Source organism: Rhagoletis pomonella, unplaced genomic scaffold, assembly GCF_013731165.1.
Source record: "Rhagoletis pomonella isolate Grant_MI unplaced genomic scaffold, Rhpom_1.0 Rhpom_scaffold_00003, whole genome shotgun sequence".
In the NCBI taxonomy this organism is placed as follows: domain Eukaryota; kingdom Metazoa; phylum Arthropoda; class Insecta; order Diptera; family Tephritidae; genus Rhagoletis; species Rhagoletis pomonella.
The window spans coordinates 70880639-70901002 of NW_023458557.1; the positions used below are offsets into that span (position 1 = coordinate 70880639).

At 40.5% G+C, this 20364-nt stretch overlaps 4 protein-coding genes across 4 annotated transcripts in view; 2 read left to right on the top strand and 2 right to left on the bottom strand.

The window, feature by feature from the left end:
* LOC118736358 (dynein regulatory complex subunit 3-like) overlaps positions 1-12303 on the top strand; it is a 29404-nt gene extending 17101 nt beyond the window's left edge. Inside the window, exons 2-4 of the mRNA XM_036466452.1 lie at positions 8639-9259; positions 11660-11994; positions 12076-12303. Of these exons, the coding sequence (XP_036322345.1) occupies positions 8639-9259; positions 11660-11994; positions 12076-12199 (1080 nt within the window). The 3' untranslated portion in view covers positions 12200-12303. The remainder of the gene's footprint in view (positions 1-8638; positions 9260-11659; positions 11995-12075) is intronic.
* On the bottom strand, positions 12197-13782 carry LOC118735436 (enoyl-CoA delta isomerase 1, mitochondrial-like). Its single transcript, XM_036465180.1, is given in 4 exon segments — positions 12197-12674; positions 12677-12848; positions 13201-13347; positions 13428-13782. Coding segments are annotated over 4 exon segments (858 nt in total). The 5' UTR covers positions 13680-13782; the 3' UTR covers positions 12197-12387.
* Positions 13783-15580: 1798 nt separating this feature from the next.
* On the top strand, positions 15581-16670 carry LOC118735438 (translocon-associated protein subunit gamma). The gene is made up of 2 exons (XM_036465182.1): positions 15581-15926; positions 16025-16670. Exons 1-2 carry the CDS (start codon positions 15779-15781, stop codon positions 16447-16449), a joined length of 573 nt encoding a protein of 190 aa, XP_036321075.1. The 5' UTR covers positions 15581-15778; the 3' UTR covers positions 16450-16670.
* Positions 16510-18668, bottom strand: LOC118735437. Its single transcript, XM_036465181.1, has 4 exons — positions 18478-18668; positions 18260-18403; positions 17472-17600; positions 16510-17362 (listed from the first exon to the last, which is right to left on the bottom strand). The coding sequence occupies exons 1-4, from the start codon at positions 18585-18587 to the stop codon at positions 16876-16878; spliced, it is 870 nt and encodes a 289-aa protein (XP_036321074.1). The 5' UTR covers positions 18588-18668; the 3' UTR covers positions 16510-16875.
* Between the last annotated feature and the right edge of the window lie 1696 nt (positions 18669-20364).

The following is a 20364-nucleotide window of genomic DNA, read 5'->3' on the forward strand; positions in this document are numbered from 1 at the left end:
TTTAATTCGATTTCTTAGAAAGATTCTGAGTATGCAGTTTTATAGCCCACTAGAGCAATTCAAGTGTCACAAAGGATAAGTTTGAGGTAGCTTGATTTTTGGCAATTTTTTTCTTGACAGTGTCAGTCATTAGTTCTGTTCGCTATGCAAAAACCAGTAAGAATTAACCAGTAACAAAATCCAGAGAATAAGGTATCTTGCTCTCCCAAAGAGAGAAACTTACTAAGTTTTGCGCGAACAGGAATTAGCAAACATTTGCAAGCTTCACTTCCAGCTGGCGTCCATTTGGTTGCATTTCGAACATAATACATTTTTTAAATAATTTCAGGTGGAAAACAAAACTGGACCTATACCTACATATATTTTTTCTTATTCTGACCCTCTTCAACATAAGCTTCAATTTCTTTGTGCAAGTCATTGTCGGATTTCCTATTTTGACAGTGGTGTTGACTGCGTTCCGATTACGAATACAGCTTTTTTAGCCGAGTACCTTTCAAATTTTGGGAATTATTTAATTAAATTAATTGAAAAACAAATGTTTACATACTTCTTTCTTGTTGATTCAAATTATTGTTGACAAAAATGCAACCGTGTGCCACAATCCTGCTTGCAACTTCTTGCTGGCAAAAATTTTCCCAGCACGAATTTGCAACGTCCCCTCCAAATGAAATGTCAAAATTGTGCTCTCTCTTTGCAAGTTTTACTAGTTTTTTGGCCAAACGAGCACGATTTGGCAACAATTGGTACCAACTTGTACCAGCTTTTTGCATTGCACCCTCTTATTTTCTTCCATAAAAAGTATGTTCGATTATATGAAGAAAATGAGCAACACCTTCCACAAAAAATTTCCCAAAAATCAACCGTAAGTTGCAGCTACTTTAAACTTGCACTTTATTATACTTAAATTAACTTAAATTACAAAACTGCAAACTCAAAATCTTTCAGCCAAATTTAATTAAAAAGCTCGAGATTATTACATACAGGTGAAACTAATATAAGCCTGCCCAAACAAATGCATTAAAATTTTAGTGGCAGATTTGAGTAGCTCAGTTTTATTTTGTCCGACTTTAGGTGCGTTCGCGTAGCTGTTAATTGTTCAAGTTTAACCAAAACTTACATGTTTTTGCGTTCGCGTACGCAAAAAACTTGCAAAGTAGGGGAAATTGAGAGAGCAAAGTGACATTTCATTTTGAGGGGAAGCTGTTAGTTTCTGTTGGAAAAATTTTTGCCAACAGCAATTTGCCAACAGGGAAACAGCTGATCAAAAACAGCTGGTAGGAATTTACGCAAATCACAAAATTGAATTTGATGGTTTGGAAGATAAAAATTACAAAATGCGACTAAGTAAACTTGTAAAAAATAAGTAGTTATTTGTTTAATCAATAAACTGTGTCAGTATAACACTTTGCGATGACTTTTCGTACGTTTTAAATTTTACACTTTTGTATGTAAACAAAAATTATATCAGCTGTTCGTCTAACTTGCAAGTTTCTGCAAATTTTCTGTTCGCGTACTATTTTGGATATTTCTCTCTTGTGAGAGAACAGATGACATTGCGCCGGAATTTGGCAGTTGGTTGGTTTCTGCTGGAGATTTTAAACGAACGCACCTTTTATCAGCATCTGACTGCGTGTTATAACTGTTTCATTTCTCAACTCAAAGTTTGTTTACAAAAACCAAAAAAAAAAAAACAATCAGCCTTATCATGACCTTCATTTTCCCCGAACCGGTTAACTTTTTACTCTTGGTTTCCATGGTTTTACTATGGGCGGATGACAAATTTTCGGGTGAATTTTTTTTTCAGGTGAAACTCAGGATAAGGCAGAATACCTTCAGATTTCTAATTCTAAAAAAATTTCAGTTACAGTATTGATATTCCCCAAATTTTTTTCGTATTTTACTCGCCATCGGCCGTAGATTCCATTTGGTTTCGTTGAATTTCTTTTCCCCAAGATACACGTTTTTGCGATATAACTCCTTTATGTAGGCAGATAAAACCAATAATTTGTGTGACCGGCTTACACAGTAGGGAAAATCATTTACTTTATGTCAGTTGCTTACAGGAAAGCGCAAATAATACTGAATATGATTGGTAATTCGTCTAGTGAGAATGAGCTGTCTGCTAACCCAACCAAAACTGTGTGTTGTGCTCTTCACACAGTTATAGCATTCCCAACTTCGGTGCCATGGAAGTCACAGTCAGAAACTGAGTGAAAATTACGATGGGCTGTAGGTGAACAAAATTCATGTTGCCCTCAATCCCAGAGGGTCTATCTGGACAGACAAAACAAAGGACAGTAATTAAATTTATACACATTTAACAATACTTTAGCGTGTACATATCTAATAAAGTAACTTGTGGTTCGATTGAAAAAAAAAAACTTAATTTAGCAAATGTAGAAGTAAAAGAAACGCCTTACTTTAACCAGTTTAGTCTACAAATATTATTAAAATGCAAAAAGCTCTAACCAAAATTTCAAACTTTTTACTCAGTATTTTAGAAAAATTTTAGGTGCGCAGTTTTATAGCCCATTAAATTATAGTTGGATAAAATGCAAGTTTCCGTTGATTTTTTAGGATTGTTTTTACGATGCTGTACATTTTCCGCCAAATTAAGAAATTGTCGAACATACTTTTAATGCAAAAAATATATAAAAAATTAACGTTATTTTTAGTCACTTGAAACTTGCACTGTATCCTCCTGTAATTTAATGGGCTATAAAATTGCGTACCTAGAATTTTTCCGAAAATTCTGAGTAAAAAGATTGAAACAGGTTGAAACCAAAAAAATTTCAAATATAGTAAAACTGCGTTTTTAGTTTTAGACATTTTTTATTAGAACTTTATTATTATAAAAATATGGTAAATTCCAACAATTATTTAAAATCTTTAGTGCATTTAGAATAAAAATGTGTACCAAATGAAAAAGAAAATACTGTAGGATTTAAAAAAATTAAAATTTTTTGAGTTCGCAAAAACGAATAGGCATTGAAAATGCCCATTTTTTAATCAATTTTATTTTTTTAAGCTTATAAAGTTGGAAGGCCTATATTCGAGGATATTTTCGAGTTTATATCAGTCCTTAACATATACTTCTTTCAAAATAAATATTGCAAAGTTTCAAGAATATTCAAGGACAAAATTTTAAAAGGACATTTTCAATACGTTATGCACCAAAAAAATTTAATCTGTTTTTTCTCTACAGAATTTCTCTTTATTTGATACCCATACTGCTTTTCTCAGTACATTGCTCTGAATTTTTTAAATCAATTTCTGAACTACTCATACTAATCAATTTTCAACGACCTTTAAAAAAATCCTGACGTCAGAGAGAAAAACCAAAAACGCAATTTTACTGCATATATTCGGCCCATGGCTTCGCGAATGTATTTATTTTTGTGTGTAAAATTGCCTGTCGCACGGTGTTATATGTATGTACATATAATGCTCTAGACATTTTTAAAAAATATTAAATATTAAACAAACAAAAGAAAGATAGAAAAATCTGCTCAACATAACGCCACCATTGCAAATTACAAATCCCAAAAATCGCGGGATTCTTGGCAAATAATCCCGGGATTTTCGGGACATAAAATAGGCCGGGACTAACATCCCTACATCATACTGTGATAGGCATGCATTACAATGACATTTGCCCCTCCTGCCTTGAAAATGATGCCACGCCGGAACACTTTTTGTGCTTCTTGCCTGCCTTTATAAAAATTATGTATGAGGCTTCTGGCAGTGATGTATTGAGACACGAACGCCTAAGCTCTTTAACACCCATCAATCCAATATTTACTGTTTTATGAGCTGGAAGCATCGAAAGGCAAATTTCGTCAGTAGGACTTTAAACCGAGTTAAACCTCTTACCGTTTAAGTACCAATCCCCCGGTACTTTCGTCGGGAAGTGGTTTGAGGACAGAGCGCTAGGTTCATTACATTCCTCAGGCATTCCGGGTTAATGTATTTTAAAATATTACATAAAAACCCACCTTATTCGGATCCATTCAAACCACCCTCTCTGAGCCTCTCACCTTCTCGGACTGACGCTTCGACTAGCTTCTTTCCGGCTAGTAGTGAAGGTTCGACAGCGTTGATACACTCTCGCTTTTTCTTCAGATAGAAGATCGATAGGTGTCATGCCTACGATAACTAGTGCCACTTCGTCTGACGCATATGATAAATCGTCGATTCTTTTTGTATTACATTTTCCGTATGTAGTCCAAAGCTGATTCTATATTTCAACCGATCTGACTACACTCATTAAACTATCTTCTCCGATTTATTCGCAGATCACGTAGATTTATAACTGATGTAAAGGGGACGCGTTGTTTTGTGTTAGTTCCGACAAAAAAAAAAAGCTCAGAACATTGGTCCCCTATTCAGTTTCAGTGGATGAGTATCCGCTTCACATCAGCAGTCCCTATTGGCTTTTTCATTTTGTATCTATAAAGACTACAGTTATGAAAGCTGATCATGTTGTTGTTGTAGCGGCTACAACAACCCCGCCCAGATCGGTTGGTATCTCAGTCGTTGTCGTCAAGTTCCACTAACGGCAACCCTAGGAAGCGTGCAGCTTCTGTGGGATCTGTCCACAGGGACAGGGCCGTTAGGGTAGTCGGGTTTTCCGGGCATGCGAAGAGGTGGTTCGAGTCATGTGGGGTCTCTCCGCATGCCGGACATTCGTTCGGCACATCCTCATTCAGCCTACTCAAGTAGGAGTTTAACCTGCTGCAGTAGCCGGAGCGAAGTTGAGCAAGTGTAGTGCGTGTCTCCCGAGGCAGATGAAGCTCTGTCTCGTCAGTGTCCGGGGGTGGTATGCCTAGAACGGCATTCACAGGTCGAGAGTCTACATAACTCGAGACTGAGTCCCTGTGAATGCCGTTCAGGGCCTGTCTGTACGCTGTCGGGTCCAGAGGTTGCTTAATGAACCTCTGGACTTCGTCCGTCAGTTCATATAGATGCCTCCTGACGTGCCTAGGCGAGGGCTCCTCTGCAAGCAGCTGTCTGTTTGGGTGGCCACTTCTGTGGCTCCCGATCAGGAACTGCTTGCAGAGCATTATGTTGTGCTCCCTAACTGGGAGCATTTGCGCCTCGCCGTGCAAGTGATGTTCTGGCGTCATCAGGAGGCATCCCGTCGCTGTCCTAAGTGCCGTATTTTGTCCCGTCTGTAACTTCGTCCACTGCGTCCTACTAGTCCCTGGCGACCACACTGGCGCTGCGTAGTTCAAGACCGGCCGGCCTATTGCCTTGTATGTTGCCAGCAACGTTTCTTTGTCTTTGCCCCAAGTACTGCCGGCTAGCGACTTGAGGACCTTGTTGCGGCTCTGTACTTTATTGACAATAGCGGTTGAGTGCGCAGAGAAGGAGAGCAGGCTGTCGAATGTGACTCCGAGTATTTTGGGGTTATTCACCGTCGGAATTGGTGTGTCATCGACGTGAATCCCCAGCGGTAGCCTGACCTCCTTCGTCCAGGTTGTGAACAGGGTCGCGGAGGATTTCGTAGGGGAGAGGGCTAGACACTTTGCAGTGAAGAAGCGAGAAAGTTCGGAGAGATAGCCGTTTACTTTCGAACACAGGTCATCAATTCCATTCCCAGTCGCCATAATCGAGCAATCGTCGGCATAGGAGACAATCGAGACTCCCTCTGGTGGTTGAGGGAGCTTTGAAATATAAAAGTTAAACAGTAGCGGGGAAAGGACACCACCCTGAGGAACCCCCTGTTTTATTTTTCGCTGCTTACTCGTTTTGTCTCTGAACATTACCGACGAATGTCGACCACTTAGATAATTTGCCGACCACCGTTTGAGCCTCTGTGGGAGAGAGGAGGCCTCTATATCTTCTAGTAGCGTGGAATGGCAGACGGTGTCAAACGCCTTTGACAAGTCCAACGCTACTAGAATCGTTCTCTCACAGGGACGGTTACGGTTAAGGCCACGAGTTATCTGAGTGTTTATGGCGTTAAGTGCTGTTGTTGTACTGTGCACTTTTCGGAAACCATGCTGATGCTTCGCTGGGGTCAGGTGATTTGTGAAGTACGGGAGTAGCAAGGCCTCGAGTGTCTTCGCTACCGGGGAAAGGAGTGTAATCGGACGATACGAATCTCCTTTGTTTGCCGGTTTCCCCGGTTTGAGCAGTGGGACCACTCTCCCCACCTTCCAGATGTCTGGGATGATGAGAGTGGCCATTGACAAATTGAGGGCCTCCGTTAGGTACGCTACCCCCGCAGGACCCAAATTTTTCAGCATCAGCATGCATATTCCGTCGGGACCCATGGCTTTGGAGGCTTTCGCCTTCCCGATGGCCACCTGAACTTCACCGCAAGTGAAAGCAAGGGGGGCACAAGTTGTTGGCAGTTTGTGCAGCCTTCTGGTCACTCGACGCTTGGCTTTGTCCACCGGAGGATGCAGTATGAACTGCCGGCTGAAATAGCTCGCGCATCGCTCCGGGTCCGACGAAGCATGGTCGCCGAAGGAAATTTCGACTCTGTCGTCGTGCTTCGTCGGATTAGACAATGACCTCACGGTTGACCAAAGCTTGCTCACACCAGAGGTGAAGTTGCAAGTCTTCAGATGCTCCTCCCACTTCTTCCGCTTATGTACGTTTACAAGTTGCCGAATCTCCGCGTTGAGATCCCTGATACGGGGATCTCCGGGATCGGCCTGACGAAGGCTATCACGCTCATTGGCTAAAACAGCCGCTTCGGCAGGGAAGTTTGGACGTGGGTCCGATATGCACCCTGCCGGTATGAAGCGGGCTGCAGCAGCAGTGATAGCCCTGCGGAACTTACGTTCACCGAGATGGACGTCGGTTGGTGTGGGGAGCGATGTGAAGGTGTTTTCAGTAAACTCCGCGTAACCTTTCCAGTCAGCTTTAGAAAAGTTGACATAGGTCCGGTGTTTGGCGGAGGCAAAGTCGGTTGGTTTATCAATCGAGATCACTATGGGTAGATGGTCTGATGCTAGAGTCAGCATAGGTCGCCACGTTATGCTGTTTATCAGACCAGCGCTGACTATTGTGATGTCTGGCGAGCTACTGCAGTTACCCATAATCCTGGTGGGTGCGTCGTCGTTCATTGTGCAGAATGTCGAATCGTCTATCTGCTCAGCCAAGTCTGTTCCCCTACGATCGTTTGACAGGCTTGAGTGCCAAAGATCGTGGTGCGCATTAAAGTCACCTACTACCATACGGTTTTCACCTCTGAGGAGCGCACCTATATCAGGGTGATATCCTGCCGGGCAGCAGGTGACAGGGGGTATGTATATATTAAATATTTCGAGCTCGACATCGCCTGACCGGATAGCGATGCCCTGACATTCTAGGGTGGTATCCCTGCGGTCGATGTCTGCTTCGATAAGACGATACTGCACGGTGTGGTGCGTGATGAACGCTAAGCCACCACCATTATCTCGCTCGCGATCTCGACGGTGCACGTTGTACCCGGCATAATTCAACAAAGTTGAATTGCTGTGCAACTTCGTCTCTTGGACCGCAGCTATTAATATACCATGCCGACACATGAAGGCGGTTATCTCCTCAATCTTGCTCTGTAGCCCGTTGCAGTTGAATTGGAGGAGCTTCATGTGGTTCGGGAGACGTGTTGTGATGTGGGGTGTGAGTGATGTGTATGTTCTTGCCGCCGTTGGCTGTGTGTGCTGCTGAGGAGATTGCCTCCCTGTGGTGGTAGTGGGGGGCGTCGCAATTGATGTCAGCGACCGAGCAGCGCAACACGGGCCCTCGAAGTTCCCCGTCCAATCTCGCGTGGTGCGCAGACCTGAACATGCCCTAAAGTGGCACCAGCCAAGGCAGGTGTTGCACTTGACTGATGTCACATTACGGAATATCCTGGTCTGACATACCGTGCAGATTGTAGGGGGAACCAGGAGTTGTTGGCGGCGGCGTGTGGGTGGTGGTGCGGTTGTGTGTGTTGTGTGGTCTGTGGTGGCTGTGGTATGTTGTTGTGTTGTGGCGACTGTGTGTGGTTGCTGTGTGAGTGTGTGGGGCTGCACGGGCGGACTATGGGTTGTCGTGGAGGCTGCTCTGTTTGAGCAACAGGGGGCCACGTACGACGTGGTCCACTGTCTGTGTGTCCGTAGTCCCGAGCAGACCCTGAGGTGACTCCACCCCTCGCAGGCATTACACTTGACTGAGGTATACACAGCAGGTGTATATTTCTGGCCCAGGGTTTGACTCGATGCCAGCCCTGAGTAGGAGAATGCGTAGTGAATGTTGCCCTATGGACGGACAACTTCTGAGATACTTCGCCGACCTAAACGGGGTTAGATCGCCGAAACAACAGCCCTTGGTCGGGTGAAACCCGAGTCATTCCGGTACGTAGAACCGGCTGTCGTGGGAATGAAAGCTGATCATCGAGGGAACTGCTTTTAAGAATACGATATTTTAAGAGATAAAAGTCTCCGCGATATCGCTAAACGATCTGAGTCATTTTGAACTATTCGTTAAGAGAAAGTGTGAAAATTAATAAAAATAAAAAAATAGTGGTATTTCCAATCTCAAATCGCAGTAGTTTGTGGCCAACATTATCGATAATCAACGCCCTTTTTGTAAATGTCCTAGTCCTTAGGCGGACTCTGCGACAATAATTAATAGGCTGCCCTATGCTGGTTGATTTAAGAGACTCAGAAACTCATTACCTTTCTACTTAATTTTTATTTTTAGCCGCGAGGTTCGTGAAATTGAAGCTAATGAAGAGAATGAAATTTTGGCACGCGCTGCCAAGGCTAAGGAGGAATATGATGAACGACGTTTGGCCTCCAGCTTTGTTGAATATCTAAACGAGCATCAGTTGTACGAGTCATTGTGGAAAGGGGACGAAGATGGTCATGCGCTACTACAGATCGGGCAGACGGCTACCGATCTTGCTGAGGAATACGACAATGATATCTATGGTGTGACGCAAGAAATATATAAATTTGGTTTGGAATGTTATGAAGAGCGTGAGTTAGAGATAAATGAATTCAAGGAGAATTTGGAAGAAGGTCAAAATTTGATACAAAAAATGGGTCAAGATGTAATCGAAGAATTTCTACAACATAAGGAAAGCGTCTTCGAACGTGCATCTGCTGTACTTAAAGCATTGGAGATACGAACTATGCGCGGCGAAGATGAAGAGTCGCCCGAGAGTTTGGACTTATTGGAACAATTTGATAAGATTTCAATGCAATTTGATGATACCATCAATGAAGTATGGCAGCAGCTGATGAGCCAGGAATTGCATTTACACGAGAGTGTAGAGGTTAGTGCATAAAATTCGCCGTACAGCCCTAAGTATAAAGTATTTTTGCAAACAATTTTGATTCTGGAAAAATGTGAGGCTTTTACATTAGGACGGGCTATAAGAACTGAAATCTAACGTAGAGAGAAGCCTCAAGAAGGCGTTGCGTTTGTAAATAAAAATCAACTGTTATTTATGGCCGCGTACTTAGCGTTTACTCGCGTGAATTTTGAGGAGACAATCCGGCAGGTTCTGCAATTCACTTCCCATTTGATTTGATTTTACACACAATGACAACATTCCCCCAACAGCCGGTTCTACGCACCGGAATGACTCAGATTTTTCCCCTGTCAAGGCCTGTGGTTTAGTTCCCAAAGCCTCTGAGGTTCAGCCAGGCGAAGCGGTCAACAGTTGTCCGCAAATCATGTTAGCCCAACGCCGGTAGTCACATCGATGCGTGGTATGTCAAGGCCTATTTTAGACTGCCGGCAAGTGTGGAGGCCGTGCCAGTATTCATAGTGTTTCTGTTATCAAATACAACTCATTTTGTGAATTTCTCCACCGAACCAGCTGTGGCTAGTGCATCAGCTTTTTCGTTGCCTTTGACGTCTTTATAACCCATCAAGCCAATACAGACGGGCATGGCTGCTGCTTGGGTATCGAAGCAGATGAATATTGCACCCCGTCAATACCTTACAGTATTGTTACCACTAAGGTGAAACGTGGTCTTAACCGTAGCAGCCCCTTGAGAGAACAGTCATGGTAGCGTTGAACCTGTCAAAGACATTTGACACCCTTTGTCATTTCACACTATTAGAAGATATCGGCTCTTCCTCTCTCCCATAGGAACTTAAACGGTGGTCGACGAATTATAAAGAGCAGACGGCAGTCGTCAGTAACCTTTCGAGATCAGACTTCAAATCCTAAAAGAGTTAAACAAGGGTTTCCAGAGTGTGATGTCCTCTGCCACCTACTTTTCAACTTCTGTATCTCGAAGTTTCCTCTGCTCAGGGAGGGCGGTGGATATTGACGTCGGGGAATGAAATTGTTGACTTCTGCAGGAAAGTAAAAGGCTACCTCTCCGAACTTTCTCGCTTCTTCATTCGGTCGCCAGTAAAAGCTGGACGCAGTGGACGAAGCTACAGACTAATTAGAACGCCGCACTCCGGACAGCGACCGGATGTCTTCTGATGTCGCCATAACATCACCTACATGACGAGGCGCAAATGCTTCACGTTAGGGAGCACAACACAATGCTCTGAAAGCAATTGTGGCTTCCTAAGACGTGGGCACTCGAACAGACACTTGCTTGCAGAGGAGTCCTAGCCAAGGCACGTCACAAGGCTGCATAAAGCAACCTCTGGACCCGACAGCCTATCGACAGGCCTTGAGCGGCATTCGCAGGAAGTCAGTCTCAAGTTACGTAGACTCCTGCCTGTGAATGTCGTTCTGGGCACACACCACCTGACGTGAACGAGACAGAGTTTCGTCTGCCTCGGAAGACTCGGACCCAATGGCCCAACTTCGCTCTGATTACTGCAGAAGGTTAAACTCTACCTGAGAACACTGGATGGGGACGTACCCAATGAGTGCCCGGCATGCGGCACCCACGACTCGATACATCCCTTCGCTTGCCCATTGAACCCCACTCGACTGACGCCTCTGTCCCTATGGACGGACCCTATAGAGGCTGCACGCTTCTTGGATCTCGCATTAGTTGAGCTAGACGAAAATGATTGAGATTTTAGCCGCTATAACAACAACTCCCGACCTATGATTGCCGCCCAATCACCACCTGTAGCAGACACGGAGCTTCAACTGCCAATAGAGTCCCGCGTTACTCTGGGCCAGTTACGGTCGGCCTATTGTAGCCGCCTCCAGACTCTACCCCGATATTCCCAATGAGTGTCCGGCATGTAGAGACTCCCAACCACCTCTGCACATATCAGCTCAATCCCACTTAGCTAACACCCCTCTCCAATTGATCCGACCCCGTCGAAACAGTTCGTTTCTTGGGTCTACCGTTAGTGGAGCTTGACGACAACGATTAATGAACAAACCGACCTAATCGGGGTGTAATAGTCTCGCTACAACAGCAGCCACGTACAATGGCAGTACGAATTACAACAAACACGTCGTTTTAATGTTATGATTCCCACGGCGAAAAATTTAGCTGTTCCCACACCCCAACACCACCTTATTGTTTTTATTTTGTTTTATCATTTCTGGGAATGTCCGTTCCCATGCGAATTCGCATTTCTTCTCCTGTTTATGTTAATATAGCATGAAAAATCCCCCGACAATTTGGGGGAATGTTTTCTGATAGTCCTTAAGTAGATATAAAATCTGGGTCATATCGGTTACGTGGATGCGACGGTACGCTCTTTTTTAACTTTTGACCTTTGATTATTTCCACCTCAGGAAACCACAGTCAACTTTCAACGTCGCATACAAGAAATGATGGCCAGATTTGTGGAGCAAGTACAAACATATTTCGGACAGCTACGTGACATTGCCATTCACTTTTCTGAAAATATGACCGAAGTGGCCACACATTACATCAACACGAAGTTAGCACTGCAAGATTTCGAAGATGTGCCACCTGAATTGTCGCATTACATGGAAGATCGTGAAGCTGTCCTTAATTTGATCGCTGGCATGAAGGATACACATATTCAACGTATTGATGAGCGAGAAGATCGGCTAATGGTGCGGAGCAGAGATTTTATAGAAAACATGATCGATGAACTTAATAAGTAAGTGGCTTAATCAGACATAAAGCCTTGTACTACTTACTTACTAAATCGAAAATCCAAACTTTCATAATCTTTTTACAGTAACGAATTGGAGCGCAATAGAGCTAAAATTCTTGAAATCAATTCCTTCCTTGAATTGATGTCCGAGTCTTTAGCCTCATTGCAGAGTGAAATCCGCGAAGAAATAATGAATGAGGAAGCGTAAAATAAAAGGGAGTACTCAAGGTTTATTTGTTATACTTTTCTATCTACATGATAAATAACGAAATTTAAATACGAATTCAAAATAAATGCGAACATCTAATAATGTATATATATCAAACCACTATAATCTTAAATCGAAAAATGCCACAATGTAAAACTCAGCAGGTAATTCGCTTTCGAATGCCATGCTCAAGCTTTCTTCTTTAAGCTTTCCAGATATAATCCTAACGCTTTTTGGGTACCCGGCTTAGTGATAGTATCGATGAATAACTGTAAGTCTTGTTCACGATGCTCTTCGAGGTCTTGTAATTCCTTGACACGGAATTGCTGCTTGGTCAAGGCACGTGCGTAGGGGCTGACTTGCTTGAACGAGGCAAAGAACTCTTCACATTTAGCTAGCGCTTCTTCCTTTGTGTTGACAACATCATCAACGAGACCTGCCTGTTGCGCTTCAACAGTGGTGAACATTCTACCCGTGTAAGCGCTAACTCGGCGATACGCCGCGGGAGTACGTTAAGGAATGAAGCCATAAACCAATTCGGTGCCATAATTCCCAGGCGGGTTTCATTCAAACCTATCGTGAATTTGGGCAGCATAACACGATATTCACAAGATGCTGCTAGCAGACATCCTCCTGCCGGTGCGTGACCCTGCCGATAACAAGACAATTATTAAACGATTTTTTAATCTTTACGATTTTAATACTTGCAAATTATTGTTTAGTTTAATCAGAGTTGCGGCTGAATATCGTTTTTACGGTGTTCGCATGAGACGATTTTACAATCAACTTTTAATTGAGGGCAAAAATCGCCTGGTGTGAACGGCCTTTCAAATAATCGTTTTCAATGAAGTTGGGGTGTAGCCAACTTTTGTTTCAACCAATCGCCCATAAAATTGCCTGGCAAATCACCTCATGCGAACATCGTATTAATGAAACTACTAAACGTCACTTTATTAAGGTACTTTGGATTAAGAGGACTGAACGTAATATGTGTAACTTACGTTAATCGCTGCTGCAGTTGGTAGTTTTGAGCCATACAATGCCATCCACGTGCTTTGCAGTGTTGTCCAAAAACTTTTTAGACGTTCTTCTTTGGGCTGGTACATTTCCAAGATATCCAGGCCTGCACTAAATACACTATTTGAAGACTGAAGAAAAATATTTAATTTATCCAGGTACATACATACATACATACAAACGTATGTAAAGTTTCAAATCATTTAATTACAGATGTCAGTATGAGCCCCTTGCACTTGTTGCTCTCAGCATCTTTTATACAATTGCGTATATCAGTTAACAGCTCCAAATTGAGGCTGTTCACCGGTGGCCGGTTCAAAGTCAATGTAGCAATGCCAGTTTTTTCGTTAACCTCAAGTTTAGTGTATTGAGCATCCACGGAAGACATAGATCGCAGAGCGGACAGAAACTGTCTCGGAGCTGATGTGGAAGCAGCAAAACGCGAAGTGCGGAGGATATACATGATCTTGCAGTTGTTTTAGAAAATTTTTTGGGAATAAATTTTTCTTAAATGAAGATGTGCACTTTAGAGATAAGAAGAAATCGAACACCATTTATCGATTTATAACATAGATTTTATTTTGCTAATTTTCTTAATGGTATTTAGTTTAGGATATACATACATATATGTTAATATTAGACATGAAAACTCAACATTTTGTATATTGAGCATTCACTTCCGTTAAAACAAAATGTATTAGCCCTGAAAATTTTGAAAATTAAATTTCGACTTATAATTACGATAACGGACTTTGATCGTGCGGTTCTAGCACAGGGTGATGCATGTTATGAGTTATCACTATCCCAAGCAGGGCTGCCAGTTTGGCTCTTTTCCCGTCAAATCTGACTCTTTCGAAGTCCATTTAGCGGCAAGAAATGAGAAATTAGCTTTGTTCCACACGCTTTCCGGGCTGCCCCGGTCATTGGAGCGTAAAAATAAGATACTCCCTCACAAGTGTCAAAAATGTGTCAACATGTGCCAAAAGTGCCCAGGGCGTGAGGAACGCAAAAAACAAATTTCGTGCCCGGAATCAACAAATTAGATCTAAATAATGATTTTAGATGTATTTATCTTATATGGCTAATAAAATTACCAAATAACTACATTTTATGAATATTCTACGGTATTTTTCACTTTTGTGTTTTATGAAATTCACTTTCGAATTTAAACAACAACAGCTGTTATTTCAAATTGCCCTTTTGCAATTGGGAAGCAGTTCGGGCTGTTTCGTGCACAAAGAAGAAGACATTTACGGTCCAAAATTGGGACGTATTCGCTCTCTATTACCCATTTTTCTAGAGAAATTTTTTTACGGATTTTTTAGCTTTTTCTCTTAGTCCCCTTTCAGACACGTCAAGTCTTGAAAGCAATTTTTATCGCATTCTCTTTTGTGTTTTCTCTTTGCTTCCACACACGTCAAGTTTTATTGAATTCAAGTTCTCGGATCTTTAAATGGGAGGCAACGAAAAGATCAAAAGAGAACAAGAAAACTTGAAACGAATTGACGGTACGGAGGTATCTGTACTCTTCCCCTGTCTTCCCACCTCCTTCACCAACGAACGAGCAGACTTGAAAGCAAGACTTGACGTGTCTGAAAGGGGACTTATACAATATAGTACATACATATGTATTTAAAATTACCAGCGCAATTTCGATACGATTATCCTTTTTTTCAAGTTCATTCAAACAGTATTCGATAGTTACCAAAGTTTACTGAAAAGAAAATATGAATTTTTATATTTCCTACCTACAGAAATAGTAAGCTTCAAAATTACGAATGTCACACACTTTTTTCTCAATTGCTATTACAAATGGCTGCTTCTCAACCGGTCAGATCTGTTCTAATTGGTTCATGACCACCTTGTATTATTGCATCATGGCGTCAAAGAACGTCGATTTACATTATTTGGTAACGTGTTTCCCATGAACCAAAAATACAAGATCACATAACTAACGTATTTGTAACTGGCTTTGAGAAAAAAGTTTGCGAAAGCGGGTACGTCAGCTGAGCGTTTGTTTACATCACAAGCACCACTATTTTACACTTTTATTCAGGTAAAGAAGAGTGAATTCAACATGACAACACATTTAAAAGCATTTTGTTGCATCATTTTACCTAAATTGTGCGTTTAAAGTGGCTGACAATAATTTTGGCTAGTTTTGGTTTTCGTTGTTTTCTTTGCTTTGTTTACTTTTCGCTCGTTTTCCAGTGAAACAAGATGTCGTAGAACCCGCTAAAAAAAATCGACTTTTTTCACTCTCTTGTTCTTACGTGATCTTGTGTCTTTCGTTCATGGTGTTTTCAAAGGCGCCTTGTTATTGTCCCTTCGCATAGATTCGCGCTGTTTGGTTTTACTGTATAGCGAAGTATCATTCACAGATGTCGCACCAGTGACAAGTTGTCAATTTATCGTTGACAGTTTACACGTCACAGAAACTTCGTCGTTGCTTCGTCCATTACACTACTTTCACTTCTCCAATTAGGAGTTTACTTGGTTTATTTGCTCCAACAATTTTGTGTACGAACAACTTGGAAATTATCGTGCTTGAACAATAATAAAATGGGATCAGGAAAGCAACAAAAAGTGCAATCTTCTGGCTTCACCAAGGAAGAGGAACTGCTATTACAAGATTTTAGCCGTAATGTGAGCACCAAATCATCCGCTTTATTCTACGGCAATGCTTTCATCGTTTCGGCGATACCAATTTGTGAGTGTGGTGACACGTAGCCGGTCGCTTCTGGCCACAGCTACATACATAGTATATTACTTCAATGACTATTAACACCTTGTAATTTAAATATTTAGGGCTCTTTTGGCGTGTGCACAACATGGATCTATTGTCCAGTGCATTTTTCTTTGTGCTGCTAACAGGGGCCAGTACTTATCTGATGGCCATGGCATATCGGAACATAAAATTCCAATTGAAGCACAAAATCGCTAGCCGTCGCGAAGATGCTGTAACCCGCGAAATAAACCGTCAAATTGGTGATGACAAGAAAGTTACACGCAAGGAAAAGGATGAACGCATCTTGTGGAAGAAGAATGAAGTAGCTGACTACGAAGCAACTACTTTCTCAATTTTCTATAATAACGCGCTCTTCTTGGCAATCATAATCTTCATTAGCTTTTTCATTTTGAAAAATTCGTCGCCTCTGGTAAATTACATCTTCTCAATTGGCTTGGCCAGTGGTGTCTTGGCATTATTCTCCACCAGCACACAAACAAATTAAGCTGCAGCAGCTTTTGTGGAAGCTAAAATGGGCCAAGTTAATGTTTTCATGCGTTTGCAGTTGTGAGATTTTCTATGTAAGTCTTATTTTTTATTAAAACAAAATTTTTTAAGAAAACAGCATAAATGTGTGAACGATAAGCCACTGAAAGTATTTTAACTTTCAATCTAGCGCGTGAAATATTTGCAAACAAAAATTTATATTAACTAAAAAAAAAAAAACGAATAGAATACGCAGTTAGAATAAATATTCCTCAAACACTCAATGCATTTGTTTTACGTTAATGAAGAAATATTGGTGATAAGGGATAGGTATAAATAAGCTACATATTTTCGTTAGATGATACAATGTACTGTAAATAGAAAATAATTGCTTAAGTAGTACGTGTGTTCCTACATATGTATGTATTTATAAACATTTTATAGATTAATCTCCAATGAAAAATAATTTCAACTGCCTTGAAATAGTATCCGCTGCATACATTTTTAAACATTTCTGCCACGGATGTGGACTGCTCTCTGTGCTAGTTTGCCGACCATTGCGGTCCACTGGTAGATCAAGACTTCTGGAATATTTATCCATTTCGTTGGGCCAAATTTCGTTTTGTTCATCCGAAATATCTGCTGTCTCTAATTTCGAAATTGGGCTTTGATTCGCCGCATCATATATTGGTAAATTCTGTAGATATGCTATTGCGAAATCGATCACCTCACCGGTAAGAATAAAGGGATATTCGTAAATATTGCGATCTGGATATGCTGTTGTAATGTATTTGCTAAAGCATTTCCCGAGCAGCACCTCGGGTATATAGCGGTTGTAAATGCGGAAAATTTCGGAAAGACTGTTTCGCAGCATCGAAAATAAATGTTTAGCAAATCGAAGAATATCCTGAATTAGCTGGGTGACCATTTTGCTGTTACAAGAAAAAGTAAAAAACGGTTTTACTGTAAGAATACATGTGTATGTACATATGTACCTATGTAATAAATGTACATATTTAATAAATTTAACAACAAGCTTACATGTGTATCAACTGCTGCTCGTGATCACCCGATAAGCGACGTTGAAAGGAAACTGCAATTTCTTTAATGCCTACGAGTACATGACGAAGTCCCAGGAGTAATGTGAGGCGCGTGTTTTCAACCAAAGTGCTGTGGTAAGAAATTATAGTTTGTTTATTTAATAATAATTAATAATTTAATTTTAAGTTTCTTCAATTTAATTCAATTCGGAATCGTCGCTTAAGCTTGGTTCTAAATTTTCAGTGAAGTAAAAGAGTAAGAGTTTTAAGTTTGGTTTTGATTGAAGTCTAGTCAAATTTGCATCTAGACTGAAAAACTGCATTTATAAGCTTATGAAAAAATATTCTGCCTTATCCTGAGTTTCGTCTGAAAACAAATTCACCCGAAAATTTGTATTTGTGAAAAGTGAACCGGTTCGGGGAAAATCAAACTCATGATAAGGCTGTTTTTTTTATTATTTTATGTTAAAAAACATTTGTGTTGTTGCTGGTTGCCGGGCAATAGTTCATGAGGTTATATGTTTTATTCAGTTTCGAACCACAAAATATTCGGAAGAGTAGTAATTTTTAACTAAGTAACCAACAACGGAAAGATGTGATCAACACAAATAGTTTTCATAGCATAATTTATTGTTTTTACTCAACTTTCTTCCTTTGAAATATACATAAATCAGTAGGGGTAAAACATTAACATAATTTAAACTGTTTTGTAAAATATTTCTCTTTTATAATAAAATTCATATCAAATTGTTTTTATGAAAAGTAGTGCATCGAATTTATGTTACTTACGCGTTACTAACTGTTCCTTGCAAGGATCTTCCACTTTCCCGATTTACTGCGGGTAAAATTTGCACTAAAGAATCGGCAATAAATTCAATATGCTGGAAAAGCCATTGGGCATCATCACGTAGCGTCTTATAGTCCTCAGTTATGCTGTTTAAAGAGGAAACTTCATTAAAAATGCTGCACTAAGTTAAACGGTAATTTGCTGTGATGAAAGTATCTACCTTAAATTTGTTTGTTGTTTTTGATTAACCACATTCGGTGCAGTCGAGATTAGTTGAGCTTTAAACAGCGTTACTATCAAAAAAAGATATTTAAAAGTGAATATCGACATGGCTGTTTTATAAGTATGTATGAATGTCTATATTCGAACAAACTTCATTGACTAACAGCTCAATACTAAATTCAGGCGATTTGTACTGCCACACTCGTACCTGTTTAAGGCTCTTGAAAATAATTGTTTTATGTATGTATGTATATACCTTGTTTAGGGCCTTGTTGGCTGAAGTACATATTCATAGTATGTAGATTTATTTACACATACATATCTACATACATATGTACATATGTATATACGAACCCTCAAACATTTTCGGTAAATAGAATAATATTTTACCTATGCAAAATACTGCAATAGGATACATAGGATACCTTTCTGAAATAAACTACAGTTATCATAAACATGCATAAATATACATTCGAGAAGCAAAAACCATTATAAAAATAGTATCAAAACCAGGTAGGGCTTTTTAAAAAGTGGCATTAACTCCGTTGTTTTTGGTACTATCACTTAAAAACTTGAAACGAAGGTATATTTTAATACATTGTACCAAAACCTGTGAAAACCGCAGTTTCGAAAAGAGTGTTGGTTAGGGCCTTTGTCAAATAAGACAACGATATGTAAATTCAAAACATTAAAGTCGTTTTTGTACAGTTTTTTTTTTTTAGTTATGGCACTATTGAAGTAAATGAGCGATATGTTTAATAGGCGGCATACATGTTGCGTCTGACTCGCGAGTCATTTGTGTACGTGTTGACTCGCCTTCGACTACACACGGCTGAATCATTCAGAGTCATGCCAGGAGTCATGTCGGTGTAACTAACACATATTTATTTTCACAAACACATCCAAACCGCAATAAAAAGCAAGTAAATTCATGTACAGAAGTATGTACTAAGGCACTGCAAATATACCAGCAGAAATCCTCTTCGCATGTGTACATGAGTAAATGGAACATATATTTTAGAGTACTTAAAAAGATAGGAACAAACAATACATGATAGGTTTATTCAGTTTTTTGCCTTATTGTCATTGTGGAAGGAGCCACTGTGGTGATGGCCCGTGGTCGAAATTGGTATTCCGGGTCAATCTGTTATACATGGAACCGACCTTTTTGGGTTATTTGCCTTTACACTTTGCACTTACAAGTTTAATACAAACAAACAAAAATTTCAAAAACCGGGCTCAACTGGTCTCGTGCGACTTTTTTAGCTTTCATTAAAAAAGAAAAATTATCAAATTGAGTGAAAAATTAAAGCTTCAGTGAACACAAAATGCCAATTTTGAACCACTGTGGAGCGGCCGTTCTCTTGCCTAGGCAAATTCATACTGAGAAAATTACTAAAGTCTTCCTGGGATTCCCACTAGGATGTACCTCCCGGACCTCAGCTCTTAGCCCAAGCCGAATAGACGGAGAGTTCCGCAGGCCACACCATTGTCACACCCCATACTGCTTCACATAAAAGTTTCGTAATTCGCTAAGAATGAAAATATTTCTTTCCTAATTAGGGTAACTGGTAATCCCATTTATCCAACACAGCTTTCTCTCGATTTGTCACCTCACTGCTTTGATAAATGTGTGCGTTGACTAGTTATTAACCGACTTCCAAAAAAGGAAGAGGTTATAAGTTCGTCGGAATATTTTTTATTTTTTTTTTATGTATGTTACCGCATAACTTTGCACCACGTCAACCGATTGCAATAATTCTTCTTTTTTGAAACGGAAAGGTAGTGTCTCAGAGGTGGTCCCATACTAATTTGGTTTAGATCCGATCATTGGATCATGAAATATATAGATATATATATATTTTTTTTAAGTCGGTTTTTTTTT

Coding starts and splice junctions, on each gene's coding strand:
- LOC118735438 (XM_036465182.1), top strand. CDS start 15,779: ATGGGATCAGGAAAGCAACAAAAAGTGCAATCTTCTGGCTTCACCAAG. Junction 15,927..16,024: donor CGTTTCGGCGATACCAATTT/GTGAGTGTGGTG, acceptor TTAAATATTTAG/GGCTCTTTTGGCGTGTGCAC.
- LOC118735437 (XM_036465181.1), bottom strand. CDS start 18,587: ATGTCGATATTCACTTTTAAATATCTTTTTTTGATAGTAACGCTGTTT. Junction 18,404..18,477: donor AAACAACAAACAAATTTAAG/GTAGATACTTTC, acceptor CTCTTTAAACAG/CATAACTGAGGACTATAAGA. Junction 17,601..18,259: donor CAAGGAACAGTTAGTAACGC/GTAAGTAACATA, acceptor TTCTTACCACAG/CACTTTGGTTGAAAACACGC.